At 46.2% G+C, this 23,886-nt stretch overlaps 1 protein-coding gene across 1 annotated transcript; it reads left to right on the top strand.

Annotated features, from left to right (window-relative positions):
• The first annotated feature begins 963 nt into the window (after positions 1–963).
• Positions 964–22,604, top strand: SIRT6 (sirtuin 6). Its single transcript, XM_060681780.2, has 8 exons — positions 964–1,139; positions 4,185–4,312; positions 6,509–6,691; positions 7,417–7,476; positions 8,570–8,665; positions 11,796–11,876; positions 16,970–17,093; positions 21,298–22,604. The coding sequence occupies exons 1-8, from the start codon at positions 1,074–1,076 to the stop codon at positions 21,607–21,609; spliced, it is 1,050 nt and encodes a 349-aa protein (XP_060537763.2). The 5' UTR covers positions 964–1,073; the 3' UTR covers positions 21,610–22,604.
• The last annotated feature ends 1,282 nt before the right edge of the window (positions 22,605–23,886 follow it).

The following is a 23,886-nucleotide window of genomic DNA, read 5'->3' as shown; positions in this document are numbered from 1 at the left end:
TTCTCTTGGGACCTTGAGGGTCATCTAATCCAACCCCCTGCTGGAGCAGGAAACAATTTCAGGCCAAAAGGGTTATATTACATGTGCAAGCTGGCATTTTAAACCGGCTGGGTTCACCCAACAGACTCAATTGATTGAATTGATCCATTTCTTCTCAGCTCTCCCAAATACAGCCTTGGTGGCGCAGCAGACTAAAGTGCTGTTAAATAGCACCAGCTGGGTGGTGCAATTAGTGCAAGTTCGAATCTCCCCAGGCTCAAGGTTGACTCAGCCTTCCATCCTTTCTAAGGTAGGTTAAATGAAAACCCAGTTTGTGGGGGCAATAAGCTGACTTTGTATAAATATACAAAAGTATGAAGGCTATTGCTTAACGCATTGTAAGCCGCCCTGAGTCTCCGGAGAAGGGCGGCATATAAATTAAAGCAAAAAAAAAATAATTATTGGCCAAGTGTGATAGAAATTCGTCTTGGTGCATGAACAGGAGGTTGGACTAGTTGACCTCCAAGGTCCCTTCCAACTCTGTTACTGTTATTTATAAACTGCTACCTTGATCAACATTGCCATGTTCCTATTTTTGGGGGGTTGTTTGAACTCTCCTCCCCCTCCCAAAAAAAGCAACCCCCCCCAAAAAAACCCGCTGGAGAACTAAATACAGCTCTCCCTCCCTATTTCCCGCCTTTCCGCCTTAACTGCCCTAAACAAAGATGGCGACGCCGGCTAGTTCACCTATCCACCACCACGCATTCTCTCTCTCTCTCTCTCTCTCTCTCTCTCTCATTCCCAAACATGGCCGCCTCCCTCCTCAGACCAGCACCAAACATGGCGGCCGCGACGTCATCACCTTTCCAAAGAAAGCAGCGCTCTCCGCCCAAAACAAAGATGGCGAACTTCTCTTTCTCTCACCCACAACTAATACTCCCGGAATGCGCTTGCGCAACTAAAAGGCCTTCCGGCCTCCTTTTTTTTTCTGTCCCCCCACCGGAAGTTATCTGCTGAGGCGAGAGGGGGGGGTCTCCCTAATGATTCCCCACGAAACGATGAAGACGTAGCGGGGCGGCGAAGACAACGACGGGATGTCGGTGAATTACGCGGCGGGGTTGTCGCCCTACCCGGACAAAGGGAAATGCGGCCTCCCGGAGGTGAGGGGAAGGCGAGGAAGGCGAGAGGAGGCCTCGTTGCCATGGGAACGGGCCAGCCCCCCCCCACCGCCCCCCCTTCCCCGCTGAGGGACCCTCAGCCATGGAAGTGGGCGAAGGCCTCGGGGAGGGGGGGGGGAACTGAGGCACGAAGGGATGGGGTGGGGGGGACTTAAGAGCCTGAAGCAAGAAGACCTGGAGGGAAACTGAGGCACGGAAGGAGAAGGGGGGAAACTGAGGCACAGGGGCTGCCCCTGAGGCGAGGGGGGGGCATTGAGGGAGCTGATTCTCCCCCTTCCAGGGCAAAGGGTGGGGGGGTGTCTCTAAAGTTGGCATTAAATAAATAAATAAATAAGATAAAATGAAATAAAGTTAACATTAAATAAAGTTGGCATCATGGACTACAACTCCCAGAATCCCCCATCCATCATTTTGTGTGTGTGTGTTCCTTTATCTTTCCTTTCAAGGGGTTTTACCTATGGGGCCCCATTGGAGGTGTGTGTGGGGGGGGGGAGGAGGTGTCCATACAGGCAGGTGTCCTCTACTTACAATAGTTCGTTTAGTGACCGGAGTTAGGACCCTTTTTCAGACTTACGACTGTGGCAGCATCGTGGGGGTGGGGTTGTCACGCGATCAAAATTCAGGGGCTTGGCGACTGACTCGTATTTATGACGGTTGCAGCGTCCCAGGGGAGGCGGGGTTTCAGGTGCTGATCCCCTTTTGCGACCTTCCGTGGGGAAGCCACGTTCACTTAAAAATCCCTTTAACTGACTTTTAACTGCTGCAGTGATTCACTTAACGAGGGTGACAAGGAAGGAGGTAAAATGGGGCAAAATTCACCTTAACAAATGTCTCGCTTAAGCAACATACATTTGGGCTCGATTGAGGTCGCAAGTCAAAGACTAGCTGTATATAAGTAGTGCCTATTCTCAAAATTAAGCTCTGGTTTTGGTTTTTTAAAGTTTTGGGAGCTTTCTGGGTGGGTGGGTGCCTGTCTCTCTGTCTAACTACCTACGTCTGTCTATCTGTATCTTCATCTATCATCTATCTGTATTTCTTTATCTGTCTCTGTATCTATTATCTATATCTATCTCTATCTTAATCTGTACATGTCTCTCTGTATCTCTTCATCTATTCCAGTGATGGCTAGCCTTTTTGCCATCACGTGCCAAAAGCGTGGGGAGCATGGGGGGGTTGCGCGCACACATGCCCACACCCATGATTCAATGCCTCCCCCGCGCCCCCACGCATGTGCACGCGACCTCCCCGTGCTACCCCTGCTTTTGGCATGTGACTGCAAAAAGGTTAATGGTGGGCCCGGTAGGCCCGTTTTTCGCCCTCCCCAGGCTCCAGAGGCTTTTTTGGAGCCTGGGGAGGGTGAAAACAGCATTCTCCACCCCCCACCCCCCCAAGAGGCCCTCCGGAGGCCGGAAACGGCTCGTTTCCTGATTTCCCGTGGGCCCGGAAGGCCCAAAAATCAGCTGGCCGGCGTGCTGGAGCTGAGCTAGGGCAACGTTCACGTGCCCACAGGTATGGCTCCGCGTGCCACCTGTGGCACCCGTGCCATAGGTTCGCCATCACGGATCTATTCTATCATCTATCTGTCCCTATCATCTCCCTGTATCTCTCTTTATCTGTCTATATATTTATCATCCATCTGTATTTATCCTATCTATCTATCTATCTATCTATCTATCTATCTATCTATCTATTTATCTATCTATCATCTATCTATCTATCTATCTATCTATCATCTATCTATCTATCTCTATCTTGATCTGTCTGTCTGTCTGTCTGTCTGTCTATCTATCTATCTATCTATCTATCTATCTATCTATCTATCTATCTATCTATCTCTATCTTGATCTGTCCGTGTCTGTCTGTCTGTCTGTCTGTCTGTCTGTCTATCTATCTATCTATCTATCTATCTATCTATCTATCTATCTCTATCTTGATCTGTCCGTGTCTGTCTGTCTGTCTGTCTGTCTGTCTGTCTGTCTGTCTGTCTGTCTATCTATCTATCTATCTATCTATCTCTATCTTGATCTGTCCGTGTCTGTCTGTCTGTCTGTCTGTCTGTCTGTCTGTCTATCTATCTATCTATCTATCTATCTATCTATCTATCTATCTATCTATCCTCTATCTCTATCTTGATCTATCTATGTCTGTCTGTCTGTTTATCTATGTAATCTAATCTAATCTATTCTAATCCTAGTCACGATTGTGGTTGTAACAGCCATTCATTTGGTGACCGTTCAAAGTTACAACTGCACTGAAAAAAGTGATGGATGACCATTTTTCATAGTTATGACCATTGCCGCATCCCCGGGATCACGTGATACAAAATCCAGGCATTTGGCAACTGACATGTGATTGTTTCCATGTCCTGGGGTCCCATGATCACCATTTGTGACCTTTCCAGCAATCTTCTGATATGCAAAGTTAATAGGGGAAGCCAGATATGTTTAACAACCCCGTCATTTAGTTAACCACTGCAGTGATTCGCTTAACAACCGTGGCAAATAGCGTGTACTGTAAAATGGGGCAAAAAAACTCATTTAACCACAAGCCATGGAAATTTTGGGCTCAATCGTGGTTGTAAGTCCAGGACTTCCTGTACTAAAATATAACACTCAAGTCCTTAATCACCTCTGAGATAAAACAATCGGAAGAACAGATCTCCCCCATCATATAAAAACCTCAATTTAGCCAAAGAAGACCTAAAAACTTAACCATCACTTACTCAACATTTTATCAACCTGCTTCAAATATTTAGCAGGCATTAACCCTGGAATCCCTAAGTATGTCAATATTAATAGAATTAATATATTAATATAGCAGAAAGCAACAAGGGCAGATTTAATCTGGGCAGGGGGCACCTAGGAATGGGTTCTCTCTCAGCCTTAACATGGCATTTACACTGCTGGCTGCCTGTACCCTGTGTGGGGGTTCACCCCTTCGGAGGTGTTTCAGGGACCCCTTGCTCACCTCTGCCATGCAATCCCGTCGATGCTGGCTCTGATCTCATGTCTTCCATCTTTTGTTCAGATTTTCGATCCGCCGGACGAGTTAGAGAGGAAAATCCATCAGCTGGCTGACTTGATCCAGAATTCTTTCAACGTGGTCTTTCACACGGGGGCGGGTATCAGCACAGCTTCAGGGATCCCGGATTTCAGGTGAGGAAATGGACAGCTGAGGCCAGAGGTCTGGCTCAGAGGCCAAGCTTTACCTAACTCACAATTTTCAGACCAAGTTTTTGGATTCCAGGGACGGGAACAGCAGGCTTTGAATAAGCTAAATGAGGATGTGATTTTGTTTTGGAAGCCATGCTCAGTGCATGGATTATGAAGCCTTGAATGCTCAATCTCATTTGGGGGGGGGGGGATACAAGAAAAAGCCTGCAGATTTATAGTTGAATATTCCATCTAATACAGGTAGTCCTCATTTAGTGACTATTTGAAATTACAAATGGAACAGCTTACCTTCAGAAGTGGTGGGAGCTTCATCACTGGCAGCTTTCAAGGAGAGACTGGACTGCCATCTGTCAGAAATGGTGTAGGGTCTCCCGCTTGGGCGGGGATGGGTGGGTTGGACTAGATGACCTACAAGGACCCTTCCAACTGTGTTAATCTGTTACAATGTCATTGAAAAAAGTGATTTATGACCAGTCTTCACATTTACGACCGTTGCAATATCCCCATGGTCACGTGAACAAAATTCATCAGCTTGACAACTGATTCATATTTATGATGGTTAAAGTGATCCCTTTTTGCGACCTTCTGACCAGCCAAGTCCATGGGGAAGCCAGATTCGCTTAACTTCCGTATTACTCACTTAACAACTGCGGTGATTTGCTTAACAGTGGCAAGAAAGGTCGTAAAATGGGGCAAGATTCACTTAACAACTATGTGGTTTAGCAACTTGGGGCCCAATTATGATTATAAGTCAAGGACTAGCTGTATAATGGAATATAAACCAAGATTAGACGCCTCTCCTGGTTATGTTTGATTAATCAATTAATCCAGGAAGTCGGTTGAATTAAAGGCCAGGTTTATTTATTTATTTATCTATCTATCTATTTATTTATTTATTTATTGGTTCAATTTGTATGCCGCCCTTCTCCGGAGACTCAGGGTGGGTTATAATGCATTAAGCAATAGCCTTCATACTTTTGTATATACCTGCTTAGTATGGCTTTCGGCCCCCCCCAAGCGGTGTTCTTTTTTATACAAAGTCATCTTAGGTTGAAGGAGTATAGCCTATCCTTGAAATTATTTCCATGACTTTTTCGCGAACAGTAAGGAAATATAATCCTTCTGTCTTGGTATACCTACAGTTTCTCCTCTTTTTCCTCTCACCCATAAGGGAGTCATCAGCTTTCAGGAACATTCTGCCCGCAGCTGCTCTTACCCTGTTCAAAGCTGGTTATTTTTCTTATCTCATCTCGCTGTGACGGGCGGTTTACAACACAATTAAAACAGTATTGTTAAAACCGTCAACATAACATTAGAATCAAAGGCAATTAAGATGGAGGAGGGGAGCATACAATGGGGCGGGAGGTGGGGGGTGTCTTCTGTCTAACCCCAGTGACCACCTCGAGAATGGCCTGACCCCCTCCGAGCCCCAGGCCAACCAGCAGAGCCAGGTCTTAAAAGGTGGGGGGGCAGATCTTGCCTCAAGGGGCACGATGTTCCAGAAGGCAGAAGCTACAGCAGAAAAAGGCCTTCTCCTGCATCCCTGTCGGCCAAAATTCCTTGTGGACTTCAATTCCCGGAATTCCTCAGCCAGCTGGCTGAGGAATTCTGGGAATTGAAGTCCACAAGTCATAAAGTGGCCAAGGTTGGAGACCCCTGCCTTGGCTGATGGGGTCTTCAGCATGTCCCTTCTGCTGTCAACGGGTTGGTCCAATCCCATCAGGTGAAACGGTTCCTCCGGTAGCCCTGAGTCATACCACCGACAGGTAGTCCTCGAAACTATGACCACAATTGAGCCCCAGATTTCCGGCATCTAAGCAGGACAGTTCTTAAGTGAGCTTTGTCCCATTTTACGACCTTTTTTGCCACCGCTGTTAAACGAATCCCTGCAGTTCTTAAATGAGTCACACGGTTGTTTTAAGCGAATTTTGTCTTTCCCCAGTGATTTTGCTCGTCAGAAGGTCGCAAAAGGGGGATCGCGTAACCCCGGGGAACGGTCATAAATATGAGTCAATGGCCAAGCCCCCGGATTTTGATCACGGGACCGCAACGGTCGCAAATGGTGTGGAAAATGGTCATTAAGTTACTTTTTTTTCCCAATGCGGTTGCCACTTCAAGCAGTCACTAAACGAACTGTTGTAAGTGGAGGACCAACTGTGCTGCTCTCCCTTCGTGCAGAGGCCCGAATGGAGTGTGGACCATGGAGGAGCGGGGCTTGGTGCCCAAATTCGACACCACCTTTGAGAACGCGAGGCCGTCGAAGACTCACATGGCTCTGTTGGAGCTCCATCGAGTGGGCATCCTACACTTCCTGGTCAGCCAGAACATAGATGGGCTTCACGTGAGGTCCGGCTTCCCCAGGTAACGCTTACCTGCTTGAAACATTGCGGCCAATGAGGTGTCAAGTTAGGGCTTCTCCAAGAAATCATCCTAGATCAGGGATGGAGAACCTTTATGATTTGTGGACTTCAACTCCCAGAATTCCTGAGCAAAGAAGGAGAAAGAGAGGTGGAGTTGGAGAAGGAGGAGGAGAAAGGGTGGTGGTAAAGAAGAAAGTGTTGGGGAGGTAGAAGGATAAAGTGGTGGAGAAGGAGAAGAAAAAAGTACTGGAAGAGGAGGAAGTGTTGGAGGAGGAGGAGGAGGCTGGCTGTGGGGTGCTTAGTTCTCTCAGAGCTTGGTGCTTTTCTTGCAGACATTTTATGACCCAACTACGGAATACCATCAGTGCTAGAAGGGAGAGGGGGTTTTGTGGATAGGAGGAGGAAGAGGAAGAAAAGGAGAATGTGAAGGAGGGCGGCTGGGGTGGTCCTTGGTGCTCTCTGAGCGTGGTGGTTTCCTTGCAGACGTTTCATGACCCAACTAGGTAACATCATCAGTGTTAGAAGGGAGTGGGGCTTGCTCTCCATTTATGTACTAGTAGCTTGCTGGCTTGAATGTTCTTGGTAGTTCCTTGATTACGCCATTACGCCACTAGTATATAAACAGAGAGCAAATTCCACAAGTCTTAAAATCGCATAGTTTGGAGACTCCTTTTAGTGCATCTGATCTCCCCCGTCTAGCAAATTTTCTTCATGTCTCCGCTCTAGGGACAAGCTAGCAGAACTGCACGGGAACATGTTCGTAGAGGAATGCATGAAATGTGGCAAGTATGTTCCTTTTATTCCCCCCCCCCTTCCTGCTGCTTTTACATGCCTGAAAACAAATGTGGCTTTTAATCACGGTGGGGTTTTTTAACCAGGGATGCTCAGCATTATTAAAGTGGGACACCATCCTGGGCTGGGTCTCCCTTGGCAAGACATCATCATCATCATCATCTTTTAATGACCCCATAATCCCTTGTGGGGTGGAGTCTGGGCAACAGAATGGAGCTGAGTGTTTACTGGCCGGGTGCCCTTCCTGTCGCCAGTGCGGAGTTTTGTTCAGCAGATATATTCTCATTGTGCCCAGAGAGAGAAATATCTGCCTCTACCTAGGATCGAACTCACAGCCCCCTGATTGTGAGGCGAGAGCTCCACTTCTACGCCACTTCACCACTCCTCTCTCTTAGCAAGACATCCTCCCCTAATTTCAAGAGCAGGATCTGGATCTTCCCCACCCCAGTGAAAGTATCTCAGCAGCCTATCAGGTTGCCGATTCCCCACAAGTCAGGGACTCAGCCCAAGAGGCAGCTGTTCCCACACCTGGAAGTAGAAGATGCTCATCTGGGTTGGGAGCTGTTAATCCACAGTCACCCCTCGGTCCAAGAATTGGATGGCAGCAATATTCCCATTTGGTCTACTGGATAAGACACCAAGGTTAGAAACTGGGAGACTGAGAGTTCTAGTCCTGCTTTAGGGCATGAAAACCAGCTGGGTGACTTTGGGCCAATCACCAGGAAACTGGGAGTTCTAGTCCCACCTTAAGCATGAAAGCCAGCTGGGTAACCAGGAGACCGTGAGTTCTAGTCCCGCCTTAGCCAGCTGGGTGACTTTGGGCCGATCACCAGGAGACTGTGAGTTCTAGTCCCGCCTTAGGCATGAAAGCCAGCTGGGTGACTTTGGACCGGTCCCTCTCTCTCAGCCCAACCCACCTCACAAGGTTGTTGTGAAAGTAAGAGGAGGAAGGTGTGTTAGATAGTTTTGCTGGCCTGAGTTATTCGTAAAAATAAGGAAGACGGGATACAAATTAAATAAATACAAATGAATAAATAAAGGTCTGGTTATCATTGCCGCAGCCGTGTCTTCTTTTCATTTTTTTAAGGCAATACGTGAGGGACACCATTGTGGGCACCATGGGGCTCAAACCCACCGGCCGGCTCTGCGACGTCTCCAAACACCGAGGGCTCCGATCCTGCAGGTGCGTGCCCCACGGCTGCCTCCCCTGACCCCTCCCCATGGGTCCTTCGGAGAGCCCCGATCACACCCCACTCCATCAAGTCACACAAAGACCGAACCGGCATCCGTTCACATGACGTGCTACACTTCCATTTGCCTTTTCATTGATTGGCAATGTGGTGTGAACGCAGCCCATTGGATACCTTAATTACAGGTAGCTCTCCACTTACGACGGTTCTTTTAGTGACCTTCAAAGTTACAATGGCGCTGAAAAATGGGACTTATGACTGTTTTTACGACCTTTGCAGCCTCCCCATGGCCACGTGATCCAAATTCAGACGCTTGGCAAACGGTTCATATTTATGACGGTTTCCGTGTCCCAGGTGGGGGAGTCACATGATCCCCTTTTGCGACCTTCCGACGAGCAAAATCAACAGAGAAGCCAGATTCACTTAACAACCGAGTTACTTAACTTACCAACTGCCGTGACTCACTTAACAACCGGAGGAAGAAAGGTGATAAAATGGGACAAAACTCACTTAACAAATGTCTCATTTAACAATGGAAAGTTTGGGCTCCATTGCGGTCGTAAGTCAAGGACAACCTTGTACTTGGTTATTCCATATCCAGCCTATTCTGAAGCCAGTCACCTCATTAAGACTCATTTGTGAATTTCTTTCCGCTTTAAAAAACTTAAAATTCTTTTGAAGAATTCCTCCCCAGCTTTTGCCTAACCCTTGGTTCTTCTCTCTCTCTCTCTCTCTCTCTCTCTCTCTCTCTCTCTCTCTCTCTCTCTCTCTCTCTCTCTCTCTCTCTCTCTCTCTCTCCCATCCTCATGCCTGGCCTTCCTTTCTTTTTTTAACCCTGCCTCTACCATTACAGATAGTCCTTGACTTACGACGGGTCACTTAGCAACCACTCAAAGTTACAACAGACTTTCCCCCAGTGGTAATTACAACGCATTTCCCAAATTCTGATAAGATAATGCTGAAAACGTGAGCCCATTTTCAGCATTTAGCAACCGGCCTGCATTTATGGCCATTTACAGGGATCGCAGGACTACAACTTACAACCTTTTGCCGAAATGCTGGCATTTATTTAACGACTGCAGATTCACTTAAAGACCATGCTCATTTGTTTAAAAATTGCTGGGAAAAAAGGTCGTAAAATCGAGTTGATCGTGTGATAACTTGCTCTACGACTGTCACAATTTAAGACCGTAATGTAACAGTAACAGTTGGAAGGGACCTTAGAGGTCATCTAGTCCAACCCTCCTGCTCACACAGGAGACCTATATGAGGGGTTCAAACCTCCGACTTTTCTGATCGACAAGCTCAGCGTCTTAGCCACTGAGCCACTTAGGGAGCCGCAGGTTCTGTTATGGTCATAAGTCGAGGAGTACCTGCACAACAGTGCCGTTCTCCAATTCTTGAACCCCCTTCTGGGCTTTCTTAATTCTAATCAGAATAGAGCTGGAAGGGACCTTGGAGATCTTCTAGTCCAGCTCCCTGCTCAAGCAGGGGATCCTATACCATTTCAGACAAGTGGCTGTCCAGTCTCTTCTTAAAAACCTCCAGTGATGGATCCCCCACAACTTCTGGTGGCAAGCTGTTCCACTGGTTAATTTGGTTCAAAGTGATTAAAAAGTGTCAGTTAAAGGCTGGGGAGGATGCAGTGGGTCTCCCCTTCCCCCTCGTACTTTGGAGCAAAATGCGAGTTATGGACTGGGAAGTTCTTAATGGGTGGCCTTTGCACCCCACAGCTGCCACTAGAATCCGGGAAGGGCAAAGGGGAATCGCTTCTCAGCTTAAATGCTTTTAACTGGCATTAAATCTCCTTGACAAGATTATTAATTGGGGTCCTTCGTGGAGAGGAGAGTTGCTAAGGAAACAGGCAGGCAGAAGATGGATTGTCTCAACTGTCTCCCTGTCAATTTACACCCATCTCTCAGTCATTCATTGCGCCATCGACTGCAGGAAGAAAGTTGGAAGGGACCTTGGAGGTCTTCTAGTCCAACCCCCTGCTCAAGCAGGAAACCCTACACCATCTCAGATAAGTGGCTGTCCAGTCTCTTCTGAAAAGCCTTCAGTAATGAAGCACCTACAACTTCTGGTGGCAAGCTGTTCCACTGGTGAATTGTCCTCACTGTTAGGAAGTTTCTCCTTAGTTCTAGGTTGCTTCTCTCCTTGGTTAGTTTCCACCCATGGCTTCTTGTCCTGCCTTCAGGTGCTTTGGAGAATAGGTTGACCCTCTCTTCTTTGTGGCAGCCCCTCAGATATTGGAAGACTGCATTCATGTCCCCCTTAGTCCTTCTTTTCTCTCGACTGGCCAAACCCAAATCCTGCAACTGTTCTTCATATTCTTCCCTTCCTTTGGCCTATCCAAGATTCTCTCAACTGGAGATTGCAAATGGCCATAAATGCAAGTTGGTTCTCGAACATCAACTTGCACCAATGCCAAAATGTGATCACATGACCATGGGGGTGTGGTGTAGGCACCAGAAATTCAAATCAGGGCTATGGGGGTGGGGTGGCCCATAGTAACTGCAATGGTCGTAAGTGTGAAAAACAATCCTAAGTCACTTTTTTCAGCGCCGTTGTCATTTCAAACGATCACTAAATGAACTGTTGTAAGTCGAGGACTACCTATTAAGGGTCTCTCTGGCTGGGGAATTCTGGGAGTTGAAGTCCCGGCGTGTTAAAAGTTGCGGAGTTTGGAGACCCCCCCTGATCTGTAGAATGAGGCGGAGATCGGATGCAAACTCCGATTGGCTAAACAGGAAAAGTCCAAGCTGTCTGTCAAGCTTCCTGCAAAAAAAAAAATCCCATGGGATCCATTTCTATTCCACCCAAAATCAGATCCTCCCTTTCTCTATTTTGTGAGCTGCTTGCTTTAAAAAGGCACTTAATACCCGCTCAGCTCCCAATTCCTGGCCGCTGGAGTTTGGAAGGCAGGGCTAGGAAGGGTGAGTTGGGGTCTTCATTCACTTCTTCCAACTCTCTGGAGGAAGAGGAAAGGGGGGGGGGTTGAGCCTCCTGATCATAGAAATACACCCCAAAACTCTGGGAGGGAGGGAATGTATTTTAAAAAATGCTTTTATTTCCCATTCACAGTTGGTTTGATCGGTGTGCCTTTTGTGTTTCTTCTTAAAGAGGCAAATTAATGGACACCATTTTAGACTGGGAAGATTCCCTGCCAGACCGGGACCTCAATTTGGCCTCCGAAGCCAGCAGGTATGTTTTCCTCCGCACTGTTCTTTCTTTCTTTCTTTTTTTTGTAAACAAAAAATTATTAAAATTTTTCTTTCATTATACATACTTTATGACTGGGTCACATCTTATACGTATATATTAATTTTTATAATCTATTCCAATCTTCCCGCTTTTTCCATATTCATCCCTTTTATATAATTCTTTATATATATTTATTTATATTTATACATATAGACAGCATATCTTGGTCTGTTGTGTGGATGTTTGGGTGGTTTAGGGGAGGGGAAATTGTGGTGGGTGGGAGTGTGTTTGTGGATTGTTATGTGTTGGACCTGGTCTTTGGGTGTTGTGAATTTCGTTGTATGGGTAAACTGTGTATACACACACAATGACAATAAAGTTATTATTATCACAAATTCATCATTTTTCACCATGTCTTGTTATTTCATCTCTCTTCTCCCTCCCCCCCTCCAGTACATTTTACATATTTCCAATTTCGGCCATAATATTTTTTTTCCATGTTTCTTTATCTTATCTTAACCTCTTCTTAATACATAATACATAAACAGTATCACTATCTGCCCTTAATTCCTAATTTCTTACATCAATTAATTATCTTATTTCTTCATTTACATCATATATTGTTCAAGATCCCATCCCACTTTTTAACATTTCAGTTTTGTCTCTTAATTTAACTTATCTTCATAATTAAACCCAATTACCATTTCATTTTTCATCCGTTATTCCGTTTTGCTATAAGCAGTATACATCATCATATTCATTTCTTACATTAAAACCCTTTAACTTAATTGACCATCCACAATTAATAATATTAATACGGTTTCCTTAAATCTACTATTATAGACCTTATTCCCCTTTCTCCTTTCCACTATTCTTCCCCTCTTCAACCATTTTCTCTTGGTCTTTCCAAAATTCCACTTCTTGGTAATTTCCTCCTTTATCCCATTCTTTTAACTTCTCCTTTTTCTTTTTTTTCTTTTTGTATTTATTTTATCTTTTTCTCACTTTTAAATATATTACTCGAGTAAATCTCCCCAAGCTTTCTCCTAGTCTCTTTTCACTGTTTTCGTCTTTTCCCTTTGTTTGAATCTTTTTGGGGGAATATTCCCCCCATCCACTCCTTTTTTTGCCACTGTTAATCCCAGTGAAATCATCTGTTTTTTACTTTCATTTCCTATTCTTTCAGTATTATTTTCTTGCTCCTCATTTATGCTCTCTTTTTCCTGTTCTGTGTATTCCAACAAAATTTCTGACTTTTTACTACCCTTTAATGATTCATGTATATTTTTAAGCATCTCAATTAATTCCTCACACATCCAAGACTCCATATTGTCAATTTAAATTTTTAAAAAACGTTTACTTTATATTTAATTAAAATTCTAAAGTTTATATAGTCTCTTAGAGTATCCAATTCAAATATTTATTCCAATCTGCTCCAAATTAAAGCTTTGTTCACTTTCACAACCGTTGAAAGATGAAATGAAGCAGTCCAGAAAAACAGATACTCCTTAAAAGTTCTCACAGTTTTCGGATTAAATCAAGGTCACAGCTATTGTTTTTTCTTCTATCTTCCAATCTATATTGCAGTACTCACTTTCCCCCAGCAGATGTCTCTCTCAAATCCACAATATTCTCAGGTCTGCTAAGTATCAAAGCTGTCAAAAATGTTTTAAATCCACATAAAGAGTTCTTTTCCTCCGGTTTCTTTTTCTTTTATTGTTTTTAGTTTCTCCAAATTCAATTTTAAATCCAGTTGTAAAATTTTCTTTCTTGGGCTTTAGTATTTTACCATCTTTTTTGTTCTTCTCCTTTCAAATGTCAAAATTATCAAAAATATTTTTAATCCACATAGAAAGTACTTTCCCTCGGGTTTCTTTTTCTTTTATTATTTTTAATTTCTCCAAATCCAATTTTAAATCCAGTTGTAAAATTTTCTTTCTTGGGCTTTGGTATTTTAACCTCCTCCTTAAACTGACTTCATATAAAATAGAACACCGCTTGGGGGGGCCAAAAGCCCTATTAAGCAGGTATATATAAAAGTATGAAGGCTATTGCTTAAAAGCATTGTAAGCCGCCCTGAGTCTCTGGAGAAGGGCAGCATATAAATCAAACTAATAAATAATAATAAATAAATAAATCCTCTTTATTCTTCTCCCTCTATTAACTTTCCCAAGTGCCAATTAGCTGCTCATTTCCGCTCCGGGACACCTTTCAAAGTTGTTAAAAAATTTTCTTTTTTACCTGTGAGTTGGCCAATCACTCACCCAGTACCAGCAGTCCATTCAGACACCACTCCTGCACAAAAAACGTAGTCCAGTTACCCCCGCTTCAGAGCGGTCATTTTTCAATGGCTGCCACGCCCACCACTGGTTCAAAGAGCAGCCTCCGACCTTTCGAGGAACTTGTCTATTCCTCTTGGTTGTCTGAGGCACCTCTCCTTCTTCACCGTCCCTGCAGGATGGTTCCGGTCCGAAGACACCCCTCCCCCCCCCCCCCGATAGTGGTTTGTCCGGCTGGATTTTCACAGAGCTTGTCGGAGCCCACTATTTTTCCAGCCGTCTCGCCGCAACACTTCTGGTTCTCCAAATACCACTGGTTCTGAATTTCTGTTGGGTTGGGTCTTTCTGAATCTATACAGCGGTTGGCGGAAGCTGCGGTTGAGGAACCCAAGGTGAACACAAATGAGGCTCATAAACCAGTTGAAATGTCACTGATAGAAGACAATATTTGTAGCTCAGGATTGAACTGGGGGGTCTGAGCTGGGTGGTTTCCTTGCAGACGTTTCGCAACCCAGCTAGGTAACATCATCAGTCCTAAAAGGCAGTGAGTTTTGTGGAGAGGAGGCGGAGGAGGGCTCAGAGTTGAAATGAAGGGTCCTCGGTGCTCTCTGAGCTTGGTGGTTTTTCTTGCAGATGTTTCGTGACCCAGCTAGGTAACGTCATCAGTGCTAGAAGGGAGTCGCACTTGCTCACTGTTTATATACAAGTTGTCAAGTATTAATACTCCAAGGAGCTACCAACTGAGACCAACAAGCAAACAAAAAACAATAAGCTAACCAAGCAGGCATCAAGACCACTCCCACCAACATTGGCAGGGCTCATGCATAGTCACTCGCATATAAACAGAGAGTAAAGCCCTCTCCCTTGTAGCATTGATGATGTTGCCTAGTTAGGCCATGAAACATCTGTGAGAAAACCATCAAGCTCAGAGAACATCAAGGACCCAACAGCTGTCCTCCTCCTCCTCCTCCTCCTCCTCCTCCTCCTCCTCCTCCTCCTCCTCCTCCTCCTCCTCCTCCTCCACAAAACTTCACTGCCTTACCTGTTCTGTCCCCGTCCCACACACGCACCCCCACGGACGGCCCGGAGTTAATAAGCCACACAACAAAATCTTTGAAGATAAAGCTGGCAGCAACCCAGTGGCTAGCTGCCAATTCAGACTTTACTCACACAAAACAAAGATTAGACTGCAAGCATTCCGATAAAGCAGGCAGAGTTTCAACAATACAAGGATTAGTCCAAATGCAGTCCGACAAGGCAGGCAGAAGTCCAGTAACGCAGAGATCATGGATTATTTCTAGTTTTTGCTTGTCACAAACTGAACCGGCCACCACACCCACATTTATACCCTGTGGGGTGTGGTCCAGTGACTCAGCTAATCTCTGGCACGCCTTCCCCTCTGCTGCGCACGCTTCTCCCTGTGCCACTGCCGAGGATCCAGCCAGCATTTATCTCCTTCTTCGCTGTCCAACTGTGACTGCGGGGACGTGCTTGGCTCTGGGCCTATCTCTTGGCCTTCGGTGTCCTCCAGAGGCATTGCCAGAGAGGAGGGTCCTGGAGAGGGAGGCCTTGCCAACTCCTCCCCCTCACTCTCAGAGTCTGCATCTGTCGATAGCCCAGGCTCAGGCAACGGAGCCACAACATACCCAAACTAGGAAGAGCAGAGCCAGCCAGTGGGCTTGAGTCCCATCTTGCCCACAATGGTGTCCCTCCCATATTGCCTTAAAAAATAAAGAGACGGGCCACAACAACGACAACCAGGTCTTATTTATTTACTCATTTATTTTTATTTATTTTATTTTATTTCAAATTTATATACCGCACCTTCTCCCGAGGGACTCAGGGCGGTGTATAGCCAGATAAAAACATACAATGCAAACATTAAAAAACAATTAAAAGGATATATATTAATTTGGCCCCTATTTAAGATAACAAACCAATTAAAAATTAAAAATATGTTAAAAAATATGTTAAGCCAGCCCGGCTTGCTGGAAAAAGAAGGTTTTAAGGGCACAGCGGAAGGCACCGAGGTCTTGGATTCTCCTTATCTCTGGGGGCAATTGATTCCAGAGGGTGGGAGCCCCCACAGAGAAGGCCCTCCCCCTGGGGGTCACCAGCCTACATTGTTTGGCTGATGGCACCCCAAGGAGGCCCTCTCTGTGGGAGCGCACGGGTCGATGGGAGGTCGTTGGTAGCAGCAGGCGGTCTCAAAGATAGCTAGGTCCTATGCCATGGACCGCTTTAAAGGTAATGACCAACACCTTGAAGCGCACCCGGAAGACCACTGGGAGCCAGTGCAGCTCGCACAGGAGTGGTGTTATGTGGGAGCGCCAGGCGGCTCCCGTAATTACCTGCGCGGCCGCATTCTGGACCAGTTGGAGCCTCTGGGTGCTCCTCAAGGGGAGCCCCATGTAGAGAGTGTTGCAGTAGTCCAGGCGCGAGGTGACGAGGGCGTGAGTGACTGTGCACAGGGAATCCCGATCAAGAAAGGGCTGCAACTGGCGTATCAGGCGAACCTGACAGTAGGTCCCTCTGGTTACAGCCGTCAGATGTTCCTCCAAGGACAGCTGCGTATCCTGGAGGACTCCCAGATTGCGCGCCCTCTCCGCAGGTGCCAAAGACTCGCCCCCGATAGTCAGTGATGGAGTCAACTGACTATATCGGGATGCTGGGAGCCACAGCCACTCAGTCTTATACTGAATTTGTATCCTGTCTTTATTATTTTTGCGGGAAGGACAATTAAGGTAGGGGTGGTAAAAATCCTGCTCCACTTTGAAAAGGGTCTCCACAGCTGATTTCTCCTCTGCTTGCCAGGAGGGCATCCTTATCCATCACCCTGGGGACCTCACTGCAGATCAAGCCCAGCGGGGACCTTCCGCTGCTGACCAAGAAGAAAGGCGGGAAGCTGGTGATTGTCAACCTGCAGCCCACCAAGCACGTGAGTATGCGCCAGGCTCTTCCCACGACTGGACCGTTGACCCTCAACGCTTTGCTTTCAGCTCCTCTAGGGCAGTCCTTTTGGTTGGGAAAAAGAGCAACGGATAACCGACAAGCCGGGATCCTCTTCTCTTGGGCTAGTTGGAGAAGGAGGAGGAAGGTAGGTCTTCAGTACTCGGCTGTCAGATTCAATAAACCAGGAGCCAGAATAGAGTTCAAAAGGACTCAGAGTTTATTTCCTGCTATATCATCGTCATCTTTTAACGACCCCATAATCCCTTGCGGGGTGGAGTCTGGGCAACTGAATGGAGCTGAGTTTTACTGGCCGGATGCCCTTCCTGTTGCCAATGCGGAGTTTTGTTCAGCAGATATATATATCTATATCTATATAAATATATATATTTCTCTCATTGTGCCCAGAGAGAGAAATATCTGCCTCTACCTAGGATCGAACTCACAGCCTCCTGATTGTGAGGCGAGAGCTCCACCTCCAGGCCACCGCACTAGTCTATTTCCTGCTATATATACACAATAATCTGATCTACTCATGGTCCAGGCAAATTGGCCACCGATAAGAATGGACCTCAAGGGGGGTACTAGAATTAAAAAGGGCCTGGTGGCTCAGCAGACTAAAAGCATTGTGATTAACACCAGCTGCCTGCAATTACTGTAAGTTTGAATCTCACCAGGCTCAAGGTCGACTCAGCCTTCCATCCTTTCTAAGGTAGGTAAAATGAGGACCCAGTTTGTGGGGGCAATAAGCTGACTCTGTATAAATATACAAAAAGTATGAAGGCTATTGCTTAACGCAGTGTTTCTCAACCTTAGTAGCTTGAAGATGGGTGGACTTCAACTCCCAGAATCCCCCAGCCAGCAGCGCTGGCTGGGGGATTCTGGGACTTGAAGTCCACCCATCTTCAAGCTTCCAAGGTTGAGAAACACTGGCTTAACGCATTGTAAGCCGCCCTGAGTCTCCAGAGAAAGGCGGCATATAAATTAAATTTAAAAAAAAAAAAATTAGGTCTCTTGTAGGAGCAGAGAGACTCCAAACTAATGACACATTTGACCCCGCCTTTGGGCTCAGTCTTGTCATCTCCCACATTGGCTCTCCTCAGGCCTCATTTAAAAAAATGTTTTTTTAATATGAACATTCCATCTTCCATTAAATGGTGTGTCGTCTGGGTACAAATATCTCTGTGCAATAACAATCATAATTTACAACAGTATTCATTACATTGATATTAATTCTCTAATCTTACAATAGTAGTATTGAACATAATAATTCAATACTACTACCTATTCATTTCTCCCTCTTAATATATCTTCTAATAAGAATATAATAATATTGAACATAATAATCCTAATAGTCATAATAACAATCATATTGTTTACATCTCTATCTTAACGTATTTTCTACATTTCACCGATCTTTTATTTCTAACTTCCATTTTTATTCTCTAACCATCGATAACATAATTGCCCATGTTACATAATATTCAGTTTGTCCTTTCTCCTTAATTGCAAGTTAATCTATTCATTTCTGCACATTCTAATATTTTCCTAATCACATTCTCATCAGTAGGGATCTCTTTTCCAGTTTTGTGCAAATACAATTCTAACTATAGTTAATACATGGATAATTAAATATGCATTCCCTTTATTATAAGTTTCAGGTAAAATCCCCAACAAAAGTATTTCTGATTTTAAATCAGTGTGCTGTTTTATCATCTTTTCCAGCCATATATGTATTTTTGTCCAGTATTTTTTTGCTTCTACACATGTCCACCAGATATGATAATAAAACCCAGGTGTCTGGTGGCAGTTCCAACATTTAGCTGACTTATCTTTAAACATCTTTGCCAACCTCGCAGGTGCAAGGTGCAATCTATAAATCATCTTATACAGATTTTCTTTATATGGAGTTGACATTGTTAATCTGTAGTCCCTGTCCCACAATTTCTGCCATTTATCTAGTTCTATTGTGTAATTCTGCCTCATTGAAGTTTGTTTATTGATTGAATTTATATGCTGCTTATCTTCCCGATATGGCAACTAAGAAGTTTACAGAATGGAAAAAGAGAAATAGAAAAAGTTATTAAAACTTTAAAACAATGCAAAAACTCCAGCCAAGGAAAGGGATGGGACAGGATCGAGGCTTTCTTATCCTATTAGCCACCTCCAGTGGTAGCGCCATCCTTAGGTCATCCGATCCCCTTTTGTGACCTGTCCAGCCAGCTTCTGACAAACAAAATAAATGGGGGAAACCATATTTGCTCCTCTCTCCCCTCCCTTCTGCCCTCCCATGTCCTCTCTATTCCTCTCTCCTCTCCTCTTCCCTCCACTCCTCTTTCTCCTCTCTGCGTTCCCATCTCCTCTCCACTCCCATCCTCTTCACTCCCATCTCCTCTCCACTCTCCACTTCCATCTCCTCTTCTGTCCACTCCTCTCCCCTGTCCTCTCCACTCCCACCCTCTCCACTCCCATCTCCTCTCCTCCCATATTCTCTCCACTCCCATCTACTCTCCTGTCCACTCCTCTCCCGTCCTCTCCACTCCCACCCTCTCCACTCCCACCTCCTCTCCACTCCTCTCCCCTGTCCTCTCCACTCCCACCCTCTCCACTCCCATCTCCTCTCCTCCCATCTCCTCTCCACTCTCCTCTCCAGTCCTCTCCACTTCTCTCCCCTGCCACCCTCTCCACTCCCATCTCCTTTCCCTTCCTCTTTCCTGTCCTCTCCACTCCCACCCTCTCCACTCCCATCTCCTCTCCTCCCATCTCCTCTCCACTCTCCTCTCCAGTCCTCTCCACTTCTCTCCTCTGCCACCCTCTCCACTCCCATCTCCTTTCCCTTCCTCTTTCCTGTCCTCTTCACACCCATCTCCTCTCCTTTCCACTCTCACTCCTCTCCCCTGTCTTCTCTGCTCCCCTCTTCTCTGCCACCCTCTCCACTCCCCTCTCCTCTCTCCTCCACTCTTTCTTATCCTCTTCACTCCCCTGTCTCTCCACTTTCCTCTCTTCTCCACTCCCCTCTCCATTCCCCTGTCCTCTTTACTCCCATCTCCACTCCACTTCCCTCTCTTCTCTACTTGTTATGGCCCACCGGCGGCCAGTGGAACTGGCAGCAGAGTCGGACAGTGAGGAGGTTGGGGAGGAACTTGGGCCAGTTCTGAGGGCTGGGGAAAGCTTGGACGAGGGCTCTGCGTTGGAGGCAGAGAGGGAGATAGACAGCAGTGAGGCAGAGGAACAGCTGGAGCCTGTTCCCAGTGTGGCCATGCGTAGAGCTGCCAGAAGACAAGAACAACTCAGAAAGCAGGGTCGACTTGTGAGTAAAGCCACACCTTGGAGGTGATTGGCCCCTCCCATAGGAAACAAAAGAGGAGCGAACGGGGAGGGGGCTTTTGCAGGAAACAATTCGGTCGGTCGGTTGTTTCAAGAGTGGAAAGTTTTGTTCGTGACTATAAGAGACTCTGTGCCAAGTTTTGCCTTACTCTGCATATGGAAACTAGTTAACTGGCAGCTTTCCAAGCGAGATAAGGTGTATTGATAAATATTCCTCTGAAAGACTGTTTGCCAAGCCTTGCTGACTGTGAATGAAGGGAATTCATAGTTGTGTAAATAAAAGGGGTTTTGCCGGGACCAAGACTCTGCTTCCTGCTTTTTAAGGAAGCCTAGGTCAGAACACTACTCTCCTCTCCACTCTCCTCTCCACTCTACTCTCTCCACTCCCATCTCCTCTCCACTCCCATCTCCTCTCCACTCCCATCTCCTCTCCACTCTCCTCTCCACTCCTCTCCCCTGTCCTCTCCACTTCTCTCCTCTGCCACCCTCTCCACTCCCATCTCCTCTCCCTTCCTCTTTCCTGTCCTCTTCACACCCATCTCCTCTCCTTTCCACTCCACTCCCCTCCCATCTCCTCTCACATCCACTCCTCTCCCCTGTCCTCTCCACTCCCCTCTCCTCTCTCCTCCATTCTTTCTTATCCTCTTCACTCCCCTGTCTCTCCACTTTCCTCTCTTCTCCACTCTCCTCTCCACTCTACTCTCTCCACTCTCATCTCCTCTCCACGCCCCTTCTCTCTCTACTCTCCCCTCCCCTCCCCAACATCTTGGGTTGGACCCAGAAGCAAGCCACTAACCACTCCCAAGACCCGGTCCTCGTTCTGTGTTCCATGTCACATCTTTGCCCCTTCTTTTTCTGGCCCTCAGGACAGGCAGGCGGACCTGCGCATCCACGGCTATGTGGACGAGGTCATAACGAAGCTCATGAAACTCCTCGGGCTGGAGATCCCGGAGTGGACGGGGCCACTGGTGGTGGAGAGTACGGAGCAGCAAGAGGCCAAACCGCTCACCAAGACAGGCACGGACTTGCCATTCTTGAGCAAGGAAGAGCCGTCTCCCTGCCGGAATGGCGCGCGGGAGGGCCTGGGACACACGGCGGTCCTGAAACAGGAATCCCGCCTGCTGGATGGCGGCTCAGTCCCAGTTAAGCGGCCGAAGCTGGAGCCGTTGCCAACTTGACGGATGCCATCCTGGCGGGGCTTCTCTGCGTGGGCGTTGCCTGGTATCTCTCAGAAAACCAGCTCGGCCTTGGCGTTTCTACCTGACTTTTTTGAGAATTGTCTTCCTCCGGGTTCTGTATGTATGTAATTTTCTTCTTTCCCTGAAATTTTGAAGCTTTTCTGGATGAGCCCAGATTTTCCATTTCTGGAAGAAGGTAACGGCTAGTCAGTTATCCTTCTTTCTGTGCGGGCAGGCCAGGAAACAAGGCTTGTGCCCTCTTTTTATGCCTCATGGGTGCTGTTGAGGGACAGGGTCCCTTCCCTTCTCACTCTTCCTCCCTCTCTCCTTTCTCCCCTCCTCTCTTCTCTCCCCTCTTTCTACCCCTCTCTTCTTTTTCCTTCCCCTTTCTCTCTCCCCTCGTCTCCTTTCTTCTCTCTCCCCTTTTCCCTCTCCCTTTCTCCTTCCTTCTCCCCTCCTCTCTCCTCCTCCCCGTCCTCAATCCTCTCCCCTCTCTCTTTCCCTTCCCTCTTTCATCCATTGAATTCCTTTCTCTCTCACCCCTCTTTCATCCCCTTTTTCATCCTTTTCTCCTTTTGTTCCCTTCCTTCCTTCCTTCCTCTTCTCCTTAGTCCACTCCCATTCCTTCCCCCTGGTATTCTCGCTACGGGTCCACTGGTTTTGCTGCTACTCTCCAAACCCTTCTCTTGGTTTGCCAACACTGAGCTCTCCTCTGTTTCTTGATAAACCGCCGCGGAGGGAGCGTGAGAAGGAGAAAATAGCGTTTTAAAGAACTACCTTTATCGAACCACTTAGAATAGGAAATAGCGTCCCTTAAGTCGCGTATCTGTTGTCACTCTTTGTCTCCCTGACATTATATATATATTGGGTGAAATGCTCCCGGTTCGGACCAGATAGGCCAATTTGGTAGCAATGGCAGCGGTGGTTCAGAGACCCGGTAGCAAAAATTCCTGCCCCCCCGCCCGCCGATGCCCACCCAATCGTCCAGTCGCCCACTTGCTGCTTCTTTTTAAAAAAATGCTTTTAAAAAGTTTTAAAAAGACTCTGACGATCCCAGCTGAGCTGCCTGATCGTCAGAGCCTTTTTTTTTTTTTTTACTTTTAAAAGCATTTTTTTTACAACCTATTCAGCCGAATAGTTTGTAAAAAAATGCTTTTAAAAGTTGAAAAAAAGATCGAGCGCCCCCTGGGCGCTGTTCTACTTACCCCATGCCTCCTTTTGGCGTGCACTGTGCGTGCACACACCTCACATTTGGTGCGTGGTGCACACTGTAGTAAACCGGTAGTAAACCAGTTCAGATTTCACCACTGATACATATGTATAGTGTCAGGGATATATATATATCTGCTTATGGGGCACAGCTTTACATACATACATACATACATACATACATACATACATACATATATGTAGGTCTTTGGTTATTCGAGTTTTCTCCTGCGTAAAATTGGAGGTGTCTTGGTAACGTTTCAACGAAGTCTCATTCGTCATCTTCAGGCTGGTGTTTTCGGCTTCGTGCTTCTAGGAGCAATGCTTCATGCTTCTAGGAGCAATAACATTGCTCCTAGAAGCATGAAGCCGAAAACACCAGCCTGAAGATGACAAATGAGACTTCGTTGAAACGTTACCAAGACACCTCCAATTTTACACGGGAGAAAACCCGAATAACCAAAGACCTACATACAAACACCCGCAAAAACCTCAGAAAATATATATATGTATGTATGTATGTATGTGTGTGTGTGTGTGTACGTATGTGTGTATGTATGTATGTATATGTATATGTATATATATATATATATATGTATATATATATATATATACATACATACATACATACATACATACATACACACACACACACACACACACACACACACACACACACTTTTTAATTCATAGGTTCAAATGTATAATACTTTTTTTAGTCAGGGTTTTTTCCTATGTAGATCAAGTTGTTTACTTGGCCATGGTGGGGTGATTTGAGATACCACCCCACCATGGCCAAGTAAACAACTTGATCTACATGGGAAAAAACCCTGACTAAAAAAAGTATTTTATATATATATATAAAAAGCCGTGCCCCATAAGCGGAAGCTCAGGCCCTTCCTTCCAGCCCATGTCCCCCCACTTCCTCACTTCTCAGGTCAGCCCATCCCAGGAATACAAATTGAGGGGAAGGGCCCCGAGCATTCCAGGTATCGCCCAAAACCCTCGGATGCCACGGCTGCTTTCTTTTTTTGGGGGGGGGAATGAAGTCATGCATAGGATTTTTCT

The sequence above is a fragment of the Pantherophis guttatus genome, chromosome 1, assembly GCF_059756535.1.
Source record: "Pantherophis guttatus breed Tessera chromosome 1, ASM5975653v1, whole genome shotgun sequence".
In the NCBI taxonomy this organism is placed as follows: Eukaryota; Metazoa; Chordata; class Lepidosauria; order Squamata; family Colubridae; genus Pantherophis; species Pantherophis guttatus.
Note: the sequence above shows the minus strand (reverse complement) of the source record. Positions and strands in the feature narration are given on the sequence as shown.